At 42.4% G+C, this 12,545-nt stretch overlaps 1 protein-coding gene across 2 annotated transcripts in view; it reads right to left on the bottom strand.

Moving 5' to 3' along the window:
• Positions 1-12,545, bottom strand: part of LOC106573605 (serine/threonine-protein kinase STK11) — a 42,010-nt gene that overhangs the window by 26,734 nt on the left and 2,731 nt on the right. Inside the window, exons 4-8 of one of the 2 annotated variants that reach the window (XM_014148796.3) lie at positions 10,558-10,647; positions 8,741-8,873; positions 8,438-8,574; positions 8,216-8,343; positions 7,831-7,888 (exon numbers count right to left, since the gene is read on the bottom strand). In XM_014148796.3, the coding sequence (XP_014004271.1) occupies positions 7,831-7,888; positions 8,216-8,343; positions 8,438-8,574; positions 8,741-8,873; positions 10,558-10,647 (546 nt within the window). The remainder of the gene's footprint in view (positions 1-7,830; positions 7,889-8,215; positions 8,344-8,437; positions 8,575-8,740; positions 8,874-10,557; positions 10,648-12,545) is intronic. The other variant, XM_014148797.3, reaches the window with a different exon arrangement.

Genomic DNA, 12,545 nt, shown 5'->3' with positions numbered 1-12,545 from the left:
CAAGGCGCTATCATCTGTTGACTTCTGTAACTGTAAAAGCCTTGGTTTCATGCATGTTAACATCAGAAGCCTCCTCCATAAGTTTGTTTTATTCACTGCTTTAGCACACTCCGCCAACCCTGATGTCCTAGCCGTGTCTGAATCCTGGTTTAGGAAGGCCACCAAAAATTCAGAAGTTTCCATCGCCAACTACAACATTTTCCGCCAAGATAGAACTGCCAAAGGGGGTGGAGTTAGCCTGCAGAGTTCTGTCACGCTATCCAGGTCTGTGCCCAAACAGTTCGAGCTTCTACTTTTAAAAATCCACCTTTCCAGAAACAAGTCTCTCACTGTTGCCGCTTATTATAGACCCCCTCAGTACCCAGCTGTACCCTGGACACCATATGTTAATGAATTGCCCCCCATTTATCTTCAGAGTTTGTACTGTTAGGTGACCTAAACTGGGACATGCTTAACACACCGGTCGTTCTACAATCTAAGATAGATGCCCTCAATCTCACACAAATTATCAAGGAACCTACCAGGTACAACCCTAAATCCGTAAACATGGGCTCCCTCATAGATATAATCCTGACCAACCTGCCCTCTAAATACACCTCTGCTATCTTCAACCAGGATCTCAGCGATCACTGCCTCATTGGCTACGTCCGTAATGGGTCCGCGGTCAAATGACCACCCCTCATCACATACAAACGCTCCCTAAAACACTTCAGTGAGCAGGTCTTTCTAATCGACCTGGCCCAGGTATCCTGGAAGGATATTGATCTCATTCCGTCAGTAGAGGATGCCTGGTTATTCTTTAAAAGTGCTTTCCTCACCATCTTAAATAAGCATGCCCCATTCAAAAAATGTAGAACTAAGAACAGATATAGCCCTTGGTTAACTCCAGACTTGACTGCCCTCGACCAGCAAAAAAACATCCTGTGGCGTACTGCATTAGCATCGAATAGCCCCCGCAATATGCAACTTTTCAGGGAAGTTAGGAACCAACATACACAGGCAGTTAGGAAAGCAAAGGCTAGCTTTTTCAAACAGAAATTGCATCCTGAAGCACAAACTCCAAAAAGTTCTGGGACACTGTAAAGTCCATGGAGAATAAGAGCACCTTCTCCCAGCTGCGCACTGCACTGAAGCTAGGAAATACTGTCCCCACCGATAAATCTACGACAATCGAGAATTTCAATAAGCGTTGTTCTACGGCTGGCCATGCTTTCCACCTAGCGAGCCCTACCCCGGTAAACAGCTCTGCACTCCCCACAGCAACTTGCCCAAGCCCCCCCCCATTTCTCCTTCACCCAAATCCAGATAGCTGATGTTCTGAAAAAGCTGCAAAACCTGGACCCGTACAAAATCAGCCGGGCTAGACAATCTGGACCCTCTCTTTCTAAAATTATCCGCCGCAATTGTTACAACCCCTATTACTAGCCTGTTCAACCTCTCTTTCGTATTATCTGAAATCCCTAAAGATTGGAAAGCTGCCGCGGTGATCCCCCTCTTCAAAGGGTGACGCACTCTAGACCCAAACTGTTACAGACCTATATCTATCCTACCCTGCCTTTCTAAAGTCTTCAAAAGCCAAGTTAACAAACAGATCACCGAAGATTTCGAATCCCACCGTACCTTCTCCGCTATGCAATCTGGTTTCCGAGCTGGTCATGGATGCAGCTCAGCCAGGCTCAAGGTCCTAAACGATATCATAACCGACATCGATAAAAGACAATACTGTGCAGCTGTCTTCATCGACCTGGCCAAGGCTTTCGACTGTCAATCACAGCATTCTTATCGGCAGACTCAATGGCCTTGGTTTCTCTAATGACTGCCTCGCCTGGTTCACCAACTACTTCTCAGACAGAGTTCAGTATGTGAAATCGGAGGGCCTGTTGTACGGACCTCTGGGAGTCTCTATGGGGGTGCCACAGGGTTCAATTCTCGGGCCGACTCTTTCCTCTATGATGTCGCTCTTGCTGCTGGTGATTCTCTGATCCACCTCTATGCAGACGACACCATTCTGTATACTTCTGGCCCTTCTTTGGACACTGTGTTAACAAACCTCCAAACAAACTTTCATGCCATACAACACTCCTTCTGTGGCCTCCAACTGCTCTTAAATGCAAGTAAAACTAAATGCATGCTCTTCAACCGATCGCTGCCCGCACCTGCCTGCCCATCTAGCATCACTACTCTGGACGGTTCTGACTTAAAATAGGTGGACAACTACAAATACCTAGGTGTCTGGTCAGACTGTAAACTCTCCTTCCAAACTCCTATTAAGCATCTCCAATCCAAAATTCAATCTAAAATTGGCTTCCTATTTTGCAACAAAAAATCCTTCACTCATGCTGCCAAACATACCCTCGTAAAACTGACTATCCTACCGATCCTTGACTTCGGCGATGTCATTTACAAAATAGCCTCCAACACTCTTCTCAGCAAATTGTATGTATCGATCACAGTGCCATCCGTTTTGTCACCAAAGCCCCACATACTACCCACCACTGCGACCTGTATGCTCTCGTTGGCTGGCCCTCGCTTCATATTCGTCGCCAAACCCACTGGCTCCAGGTCATCTATAAGTCTTTGCTAGGTAAAGCCCCGCCTTATCTCAGCTCACTGGTCACCATAGCAGCACCCACCCGTAGCACGCACTCCAGCAGGTATATTTCACTGGTCATAACCAAAGCCAACTCCTCCTTTGGCCGCCTTTCCTTCCAGTTCTCTGCTGCTAATGACTGGAACGAATTGCAAAAATCAAAGCTGGAGACTTATATCTCCCTCACTAACTTTAAGCATCAGCTGTCAGAGCAGCTTACCGATCATTGCACCTGGACACAGTCCATCTGTAAATAGCCCACCCAACTACCTCATCCCCATGTTATTTTTTTGCTCCTTTGCACCCCAGTATCTCTACTTGCACATTCCTCTTCTGCACATCTATCACTCCAGTGTTTAATTGCTAAATTGTAAATAATTTTGCCACTATGGCCTATTTATTGCCTTACCTCCCTAATCTTACTACATTTGCACACACTGTATATAGATTTTTCTATTGTGTTATTGACTGTATGTTTGTTTATCCCATGTGAAACGCTGTGTTGTTTGTGTCGCACTGCTTTGCTTTATCTTGGCCTGGTCACAGTTGTAAATGAGAACTTGTTCCCAACTGGCCTACCTGGTTAAATAAAGGTGAAATAAAATAAAAATAGGAGTACAGAGGCCCATTATCAGCAACCATCACTCCTGTGTTCCAATGGCATGTTGTGTTAGCCTTTTAAAATGATAAACTTGGATTAGCTAACTGATCATTGGAAAACAGTGAAGAGGCGACTCCGGGATGCTGGCCTTCTTGGCAGAGTTGCAAAGGAAAAGCCATATCTCAGACTGGCCAATAAAAATAAAAGATTAAGATGGGCAAAAGAACACAGACACTGGATAGAGGAACTCTGCCTAGAAGGCCAGCATCCCGGAGTCGCCTCTTCATTGTTGACGTTGAGACTGGTGTTTTGTAGGTACTATTTATTGAAGCTGCCAATTGAGGACTTGTGAGGCATCTGTTTCTCAAACTAGACACTCTAATGTACTTGTCCTCTTGTTCAGTTGTGCACCGGGGCCTCCCACTCTTTCTATTCTGGTTACAGCCAGTTTGCGCTGTTCTGTGAAGGGAGTAGTATACAGCATTGTACCAGATCTTCACTTCCTTGGCAATTTCTCGCATGGAATAGCCTTCTGTTCTTAGAACAAGAATAGACTGATAGGTTTCAGAAGAAAGTTATTTGTTTCTGGCCATTTTGAGCCTGTAATCGAATACACAAATGCTGATGCGCCAGATACTCAACTAGTCTAAAGAAGGCCAGTTGTATTGCTTCTTTAAAATCAGCACAATGTCATGGATCCCTCTGGAACTTTCATTGCGCACACCTGGCCCCTATTTCCACTGATTGTATTTGTGTGTGTAAAAAGGGCATATATATATATGTGCCCTTTGTTCACCATGGTGCTGTCGATTATTGTTACAATGTCCATTGGTGCGTGTGAGTACCTGTGCTGTGCGTTTTGGGCTTTCGTGCCCTTGTGGATTGCGCAGATGATTACGGGTCTCACCCCGTGTGTTAATCATCGTGTGCATGTGTTATTTATTCGAGGTACTCCTCGCTCATTTGTTTGGGTTTCAACCCTGTATTTTGTGAACGTGTTTGTTTGGTCTTCGTTCCTGTGCCTTTACACACCACGCTGTAATTTTGGGTGTAATAAAAAAAAACGATTACGCATTCCTGCTTCTGTCTCCCGATCCTTCATGCCAACGTGACACACAACAGTTTTTAGCTGTGCTAACATAATTGCAAAAGGGTTTTCTAATGATCAATTAGCCTTTTAAAATTATAAACTTGGATAATCTAACACAACGTGCCATTGGAACACAGGAGTGAAGGTTGCTGATAATGGGCCTCTGTACACCTATATAGATATTCTATATAAAAAAAAGAAAATGTAGTTTCCAGCTACAATAGTCATTTACAACATTAATGTCTACACTGTATTTCTGATCAATGATGTTATTTTAATGGACAAAAAAAATATTTAAAAAAACAAGGACATTTCTAAGTGACCCCATACTTTTGAACGCTAGTGTAGTTCATTACAAGTGTGTGTGTGTGTGTGTGTGTGTGTGTGTGTGTGCATGTCTACACTCTACAAGAATCTGCCAGTTTTCATCATTTTCTCTCATTCCATTTAGCACCCAATACAGTGAGCCAAAATGAAATATGATTTTAAAGCAGTTTCGAGACGCCCACGGCCCCTCCCTCTCTGTTCTCTTTCAGTGGTCTAACATCACACCAGCACACAGATATGCTTCAGTCATTTGTTGCCATGGTAACTGCAGCCGACATTCGCCAAAGCAACAGCTCGTGTAGTCAAGAGTCTTTAAGGGTTGTAAAAAAAAGACTGGAAAGTTAGGAGAGAGAGAGGCAGCGATAAATAGGAAAAATTTCTCAGCCCAGCCAGTCTGACTGATGCCTTTTTAAAAGGTCCAATGCAGCAGTTCTCAAAATCCTTTATGGGTAACAATTAAGTACCTCAGTGTGATTGTTTTCATTCAAATGGTCAAAAAGAAACTAAATAGCTTCTTAGCAAAGGGCAATTTCTCAAGCAAGAATTCTGCTACAACTGCCTTGGAGTGGTCTGAGTGGGGAGAGGAAAACTGAAAATGAGCTGTTATTGGCAGAGAGGTTTGGAATTATCGTTCTTATTGGTCAATTAACTAATTTATCACATGGTGATCTCACCAGGGAAAGCCAAAACTCCATCCTACCAAAACAGGCTGAAGTTTCAGGTGGTCTTTTCAAACAGCTCTTACCCTAAAAAGGCATTATCATAACTTTTACAATATCATAGTACTATAGCAATCTCATAGTGTGAAAAAAGTATTTATACACACACACACACACGTCTTATTTGTACTTTTTTCTACATTGTAGAATGATAGTGAAGACATCAAAACTATGAAATAACACATGGAATCATGTAGTAACCCAAAAAAAGTATTCAACAAATCAAAATTCATTTTATATTTGAGATTCTTCAAATTAGCCACTTTGCACACTCTTGGCATTCTCTCAACCAGCGTCACCTGGAATGCGTTTCTAACAATCTCGAAGGAGTTCCCACATATGCTGAGCACTTGCTGGCTGCTTTTCCTTCACTCTGCGGTCCAACTCATCCCAAACCATCTCAATTGGGTTGAGGTCGGGTGATTGTGGAGGCCAGGCCATCTGATGCAGCACTCCATCACTCTCCTTCGTCAAATAGCCCTTACACAGCCCGGAGGTGTGTTTTGGGTCATTGTCCTGTTGAAAAACAAATGATAGTCCCACTAAGTGCAAACCAGATGGGATGGTGTATAGCTGCAGAATGCTGTGGTATCCATGCTTGTTATGTGTGCCTTGAATTCTAAATAAATCACTGACCGTGTCACCAGCAAAGCACCCCACACCATTACACCTCCTCCATGCTTCACGGTGGGAACCACACATGCGGAGCTCCGTTCACCTACTCTGCGTCTCACAAAGACATGGCGGTTGCAACCAAAAATCTCAAATTTGGACTCAACAGATCAAAGGACAGATTTCCACCGGTCTAATGTCCATTGCTCGTGTTTCTTGGTCCAAGCAAGTCTCTTCTTCTTATTGGTGTCCTTTAGTAGTGGTTTCTTTGCAGCAATCCGACCATGAAGGCCCGATTCACGCAGAACAGTTGATGTTGAGATGTGTCTGTTACTTGAACTCTGTGAAGCATTTATTTGGGTTGCAATCTGAGGTGCAGTTAACTTTAATGAACTTATCCTCTGCAGCAGAGGTAAGTATTGGTCTTCCTTTCCTGTGGCAGTCCTCATGAGAGCCAGTTTCATCATAGCTCTTGATGGTTTTTGCGACTGCACTTGAAGAAACTTTCAGAGTTCTTGAAATTTTCCAGATTGATTGACCTTCATGTCTTAAAGTAATGATGGAGTGTCGTTTCTCTTTGCTTATTTGAGCTGTTCTTGCCATAATATAGACTTGGTCTTTTACCAAATAGGGCTATCTTCTGTATACCACCCCTACCAACACAACTAATTGGCTCAAACGCATTACAAAGGAAAGAAATTCCACAAATTAACTTAACAAGGCACACCTGTTAATTGAAATGCATTCCAGGTGACTACCTCATGAATCTGGTTGAGAGAATGCCAAGGGTGTGCAAAGCGGTCATCAAGGCAAAGGGTGGCTACTTTGAAGAATCTCAAATATATTTTGATTTGTTTAACACTTTTTTGGTTACTACATGATTCCATATATGTTATTTCATAGGTTTGATGTCTTCACTAATATTCTACAATGTCGAAAATAGTAAAAATAAAGAAAAAACCTGGAATGAGTAGGTGTATCCAAACTTTTGACTGGTAATATATATCTTTTTTTAAGACAGGAAATCGTGTTTTTACTGCACTGGGCCTTTAACTACAGCTCATCAGAAGCCCTCACATCCCAAAAAATACTACCACATGAGTTCTCTGATGTTAGATAGAGGCGTACAAAAGGTTGGAAGATGAATTGGTTGTAACAAACTACAGCGTTTGTGCTAACTAGCAAATGTGAATATTTCCTTTTGGTGTGTAAATTAACACCACGTCATTCCCCATTTGTCCCCACAACATCACAGTATAGCCTAATGAAATTTGCCAAACTATTGTCTACTTGGTGTTCCAGACTAGAAAGTGCATTCCTTGGGCAAGGCCAAAGAAAAGTAAGGTTAACATCATGAAAAGAGATGAATATGTGAATCTGTAAGCAGCAGCAAGTCGTGACTGAGATTCAGAGAGGGGAAGGTTGTTGACCTTCTGTAGCTCCTATTTACCACTGGACAGGAGTCCGCCTCCACACTGAGCTGAGGGCTTGGTCAAGTGCACACACACATGCAGATAAAAGAGACAGAAAACAAACAGATATGCGCTAAATGATCATAAAAGCCTGTTCCAACACAATGGACCTCACATAAGAGCTGCAAATGATAGAGCGAGGAGATGCATTTTCTTTTTTCTCCTCCAGTCCCCTGTTACCCACCATTATCAAAATGAGACAATTTGGCATTCAGCGGAGCTCAGATGCAAATGACAACAAATCTATCACAGAAGAGATGCATATTACATTCATCAACGTGTGTTGAAAATAAATAGACTGGACATCGCTCATCATCGGACTGCTGTTTTCCCCAATTCATCTCCTGTTCAATTTGTACTTCTAGCACTCTCTTCAGCACATATTCTGCTTCAAAGACAAAGGGAGTATGATGACTTACTTGTGTTGTCTAATGTGTTGTATTGAGAACCTCTTCTCAGGGTCATACTCAAGCATTCCTGGAAGAAAAATACAAAATAAAATATTTTCTATCAACTGCATATTCATGAAACATCAAAATGATAATTGTTGTGCTGATGTAAAATTACCACAGTGCCATCTACAGCCCCTAAAGAAAAACCTCCAAGATTGAATCACCACTACTTACAATAAAGTACATCTGAGTGGACGAATTAAGTCCAATAAAGAGGAAAATCTATAATTCTGTGGTCATACCCTTCTTGTAATACTCATACTACTGCAACTAATGCTTTCATCTCTAATAAGGTTTAATACCATGAAATAGAATATCGGGAGTGCCAGTGTTAGTCAGTCTAGACTCTTACCTCTTAGCAGGCCAGAGAGCAGAGGGCCACACTCCTCTGGAACACTGTAGTGTCCCTTCCCAATGTTCTCAAACAGCTTATATATGTTATCCCCTTCAAAAGGGTACAGGCTGGTCGTTATGTTATATCTGAAAGGAAAAATCCAATACATTCCAAAAAAAATAAATCTGGCATGAAATAAATATGCCATCTGAAACCATTAATCTGCGAGTGGCCACTCACAGTGTGACACCAGCAGACCAGATGTCCACTTTGAAACCCGAGAAGGTGTCCAGGCCATTGGCAATCTCTGGGGGCTGGAAGGCCGGAGAGCCCTGGCTCGTACAACATGTGTCGTCCTCCGCAAACGGGTGCAGCGCCTGGGAGGGAGAACACCAGGGGGACACAGACATCATCAGAAGGGCTCAGAGCTTTTCTTGGGCAAGTCTCTTGTTTTGGAGTTTGCAAATGTAGCCCACTGATGTTGAACTATGCCCAAATTGAAATGCAATAAAGTTGACATCAACTATTAGAGAATATAATTACCTCCGCTACACCCAGGTCAGAGATTTTTAGTGCACCGTCCGTCGTCAGCAGTAGATTCCCTGGTTTAATATCTTTGTGAACTATTCCCTGGCTGTGCAAATATCCCATGCCATCTAGCAGCTGACAAAAGTACCTGGGTCAAAAGAGAAATGTATACAGTTCAAGTCGGAAGTTCACATACACCTTAGCCAAATACATTTAAACACAGTTTTCACAATTCCTGACATTTAATCTTAGTAAAAATCCCGTTTTAGGTCAGTTAGGATCACCACTTTATTTTAAGAACGTGAAATGTCAGAATAATAGTAGAGATAATTATTTATTTCAGCTTTTATTTCTTTCATCATATTTCCAGTGGGTCAGAAGTTTACATACACTCAATTAGTATTTAGAAGCATTGCCTTTAAATTGTTTAACTTGGGTCAAACGTTTTGGGTAGCCTTCCACAAGCTTCCCACAATAAGTTGGGTGAATTTTGGCCCATTCCGGCTGACCGAGCTGGTGTAACTGAGTCAGGTTTGTAGGCCTCCTTGCTCGCACAAACTTTTTCAGTTCTGCCCACAAATTTTCTATAGGATTGAGGTCAGGGCTTTGTGATGGCCACTCCAATACCTTGACTTTGTAGTCCTTAAGCCATTTTGCCACAACTTTGGAAGTATGCTTGGGGTCATTGTCCATTTGGAAGACCCATTTGCGACCAAGCTTTAACTTCCTGATTGATGTCTTGAGATGTTGCTTCAATATATCCACATAATTTATCCTCCTCATGATGCCATCTATTTTGTGAAGTGCACCAGTCCCTTCCTGCAGAAAAGCACCCCCACGCTTCATGGTTGGGACGGTATTCCTCGGCTTGCAAGCCTCCCCCTTTTGCCTCCAAACACAACGATGGTCATTATGACCAAAAAGTTATATTTTTGTTTCATCAGACCAGAGGACATTTATCCAAAAAGAACAATCTTTGTCCCCATGTGCAGTTGCAAACCGTAGTCTGGCTTTTTTATGGCGGTTTTGGAGAAGTGGCTTCTTCTTTGCTGAGCGATCTTTCAGGTTATGTCGATATAGGACTCGTTTTACTGTGGATATAGATACTTTTGTACCCGTTTCCTCCAGCATCTTCACAAGGTCCTTTGCTGTTGTTCTGGGATTGATTTGCACTTTTCGCACCAAAGTACGTTCATCTCTAGGAGACAGACCGTGTCTCCTTCCTGAGCGGTATGATGGCTGCGTAGTCACATGGTGTTTATACTTGCGTGCTATTCCTTGTACAGATTAACGTGGTACTTCCAGGCATTTGGAAATTGCTCCCAAGGACTTGTCTAGAATTTTTTTCTGAGGTCTTGGCTGATTTCTTTTGATTTTCCCATGATGTCAGTAAAGAGGCACTGAGTTTGAAGGTAGGCCTTGAAATACATCCACAGGTACGCCTCCAATTGACTCAAATTATGTCAATTAGCCTATCAGAAGCTTCTAAAGCCATGACATTATTTTCTGGAATTTTCAAAGCTGTTTAAAGGCACAGTCAATTTAGCATATGTAAACTTCTGACCTACTGGAATTGTGATACAGTGAATTATAAGTGAAATAATCTGTCTGTAAACAATTGTTGGAAAAATTACTTGTGTAGATGTCCTAACCGACTTGTCGACTTGTTAATAAAAATGTGTGGAGTGGTTGAAAAACTAGTTTTAATAACTCCAACCTAAGTGTATGTAAACTTCTGACTTCAACTGTATCTGTATTAACTTCGGTGTTTGGTCAGATATCTTCAAGACACATATCTACAATTATTGAATTGAGATTAAAGATAAACATACCCATGAGCTTGAAAAACTGGAAACCTTTTCTCATCAACACTGTCCAACATCTCCTGCATTCCACATACACAATATTCCATCACCATATACGTAAGCAGAGTCAAGGAAAAGAGACAAGGTGGCAATTGTTTCATACTGGTTACCTAGCAAGGTATCAAAACGAAAGTGCTATATCTTCATCACCAAAGGAGCTGTATTAATTCAACACAAATGACCTTGAATCCTGTCTACATTACTGATCACTATGTGGTTGACTGACTAGTCACTAATCCATCAAACTAGCTAGACACACAAAATATCGTCAATCCAAGACAACTCTGGAAAAATACAATTTGTCCTTGAGAATAAATTGATCTTCCTGAATGGACCGAAGATGAGACAATGAAAGTGTACAAATGGATTGTGAAATTGAATGTCAAAACAATACTAAATTCTGTATTCACAGTTCTCAGGGTCACTTATAGAAGGCACTTATCTCGCCAGCAGCCCCAGCCAGAGACAAAGGAGAGCAGGGAAAGGTGGGCATATTTCCATCCTGTTGGATTGGGGAGGGTTGGTTGGTTGGGTAAACAGGCAGGTCTATGACAGTAGGAGCCAGTTAGTCACGACTGCGTCAGTGTCCCTCTCTCCCAAGGAGGGGGCGGGAGCCCAGTCAGCCCACAGTATGAGCTTCACACCCATATTAGAACCCCCATTAACTAACCGCTGGAGGGACTTCACATGACCGGTGAGAAAGGCACAGGAAGGAGCGGGAGAGAGGAAAAGGGAAGGGAGAGGGGGGCTGCCCTCATTGCCGGTTCAATCAGTAACACACATTAGGAGTAAATTGAGTGAATAGATGATGCAGCTGGGCTGCAGTCAGACGAGGCTGAAGGAGCACTCACCACTGCTGGGCCCATCTGACGTAGGAGCAGACAGGGGGTGGGCGGGCGGGCGGGCGGAAAGAACATTTTTGAGAGGCAAATGATTTATGTTTTTAAAGGTAGAATTCTACGTATTCACACTTCTGGCTCTGTGCAAAAAGACAGGTAACAAAAACATATGGTTCAGTGTTGCTTTTAGAAACTGTGATGTTCAGTTTGCAACTATTCTCTGAGTTTTTTTTAAAGCAGAAGCCAGAGCTCTCATGCCCTTAACATATGTGTTCCACACAAATAACTCAGTCACGTTTTTCATCACTGCTCTTTTACAGCCGCAATGCAAAGTGACCTGTGAGCCACAATGTTCCAACAGAGCATGCCGCGGATGAACAGAACAGACCCCTTCACACTAAATTATAAACACAGAGCGTTCACAAACACGTGTCACTAGTCTAAGCGGAGAGATTCCATCAAGTCAATCTAGCTAGTATGACTCAGCAACTAAAATGAAAACCATGTCATAACTTCTTATAATATGTTCTCACCTCAACAATTACGTAGTCTAAAATGTAAATTGGGATTTTATTTTTTTTACCTGACTGAACATTTGCTGAATCATTCATGGTCTTAACTGTACTAAATCAATTGGGGAGACCCTTTTAATGTCAGACACAAAGGGTAATGAGTGTTTTATGTGGTGTAGTGCGGCAGACTTCTAAGGACAAGCCAGAGATTATTAGAATCAAAGAGTGAGTGAGTTGGGGGGAGGAAGAGAGCAGAAGGTAAAGGCCTTGTGAAGTTAGTTAGTCCATCTAATACTGAGCTTCATGTTGCGTATTCCCCCAACAGGCCAACAGAGACCTCGTGTGGTCATACCGCTGAATTACAGCATGATGACATTTCCGGTGAAAGTGACTATTGGTGCATTCAAACTCATTTGAAGGACAGTGCACACTTGTCTTTACAGTTGATCTGCATAGCGTACTCTACTGTTCCATGGGAAAACAATAATTCCCTAACTGTGAGAAAAGAAGCCCCAAAATAGACTAGCTTATCCCACTTTCCACACATTATTATGCTTGGACAAAATCTTATGCAGTGCTTTGAAGGCTTCGTTAGTACAATTTG

This window comes from Salmo salar, chromosome 16 (assembly GCF_965601325.2).
Source record: "Salmo salar chromosome 16, fSalSal1, whole genome shotgun sequence".
In the NCBI taxonomy this organism is placed as follows: Eukaryota; Metazoa; Chordata; class Actinopteri; order Salmoniformes; family Salmonidae; genus Salmo; species Salmo salar.
Note: the sequence above shows the minus strand (reverse complement) of the source record. Positions and strands in the feature narration are given on the sequence as shown.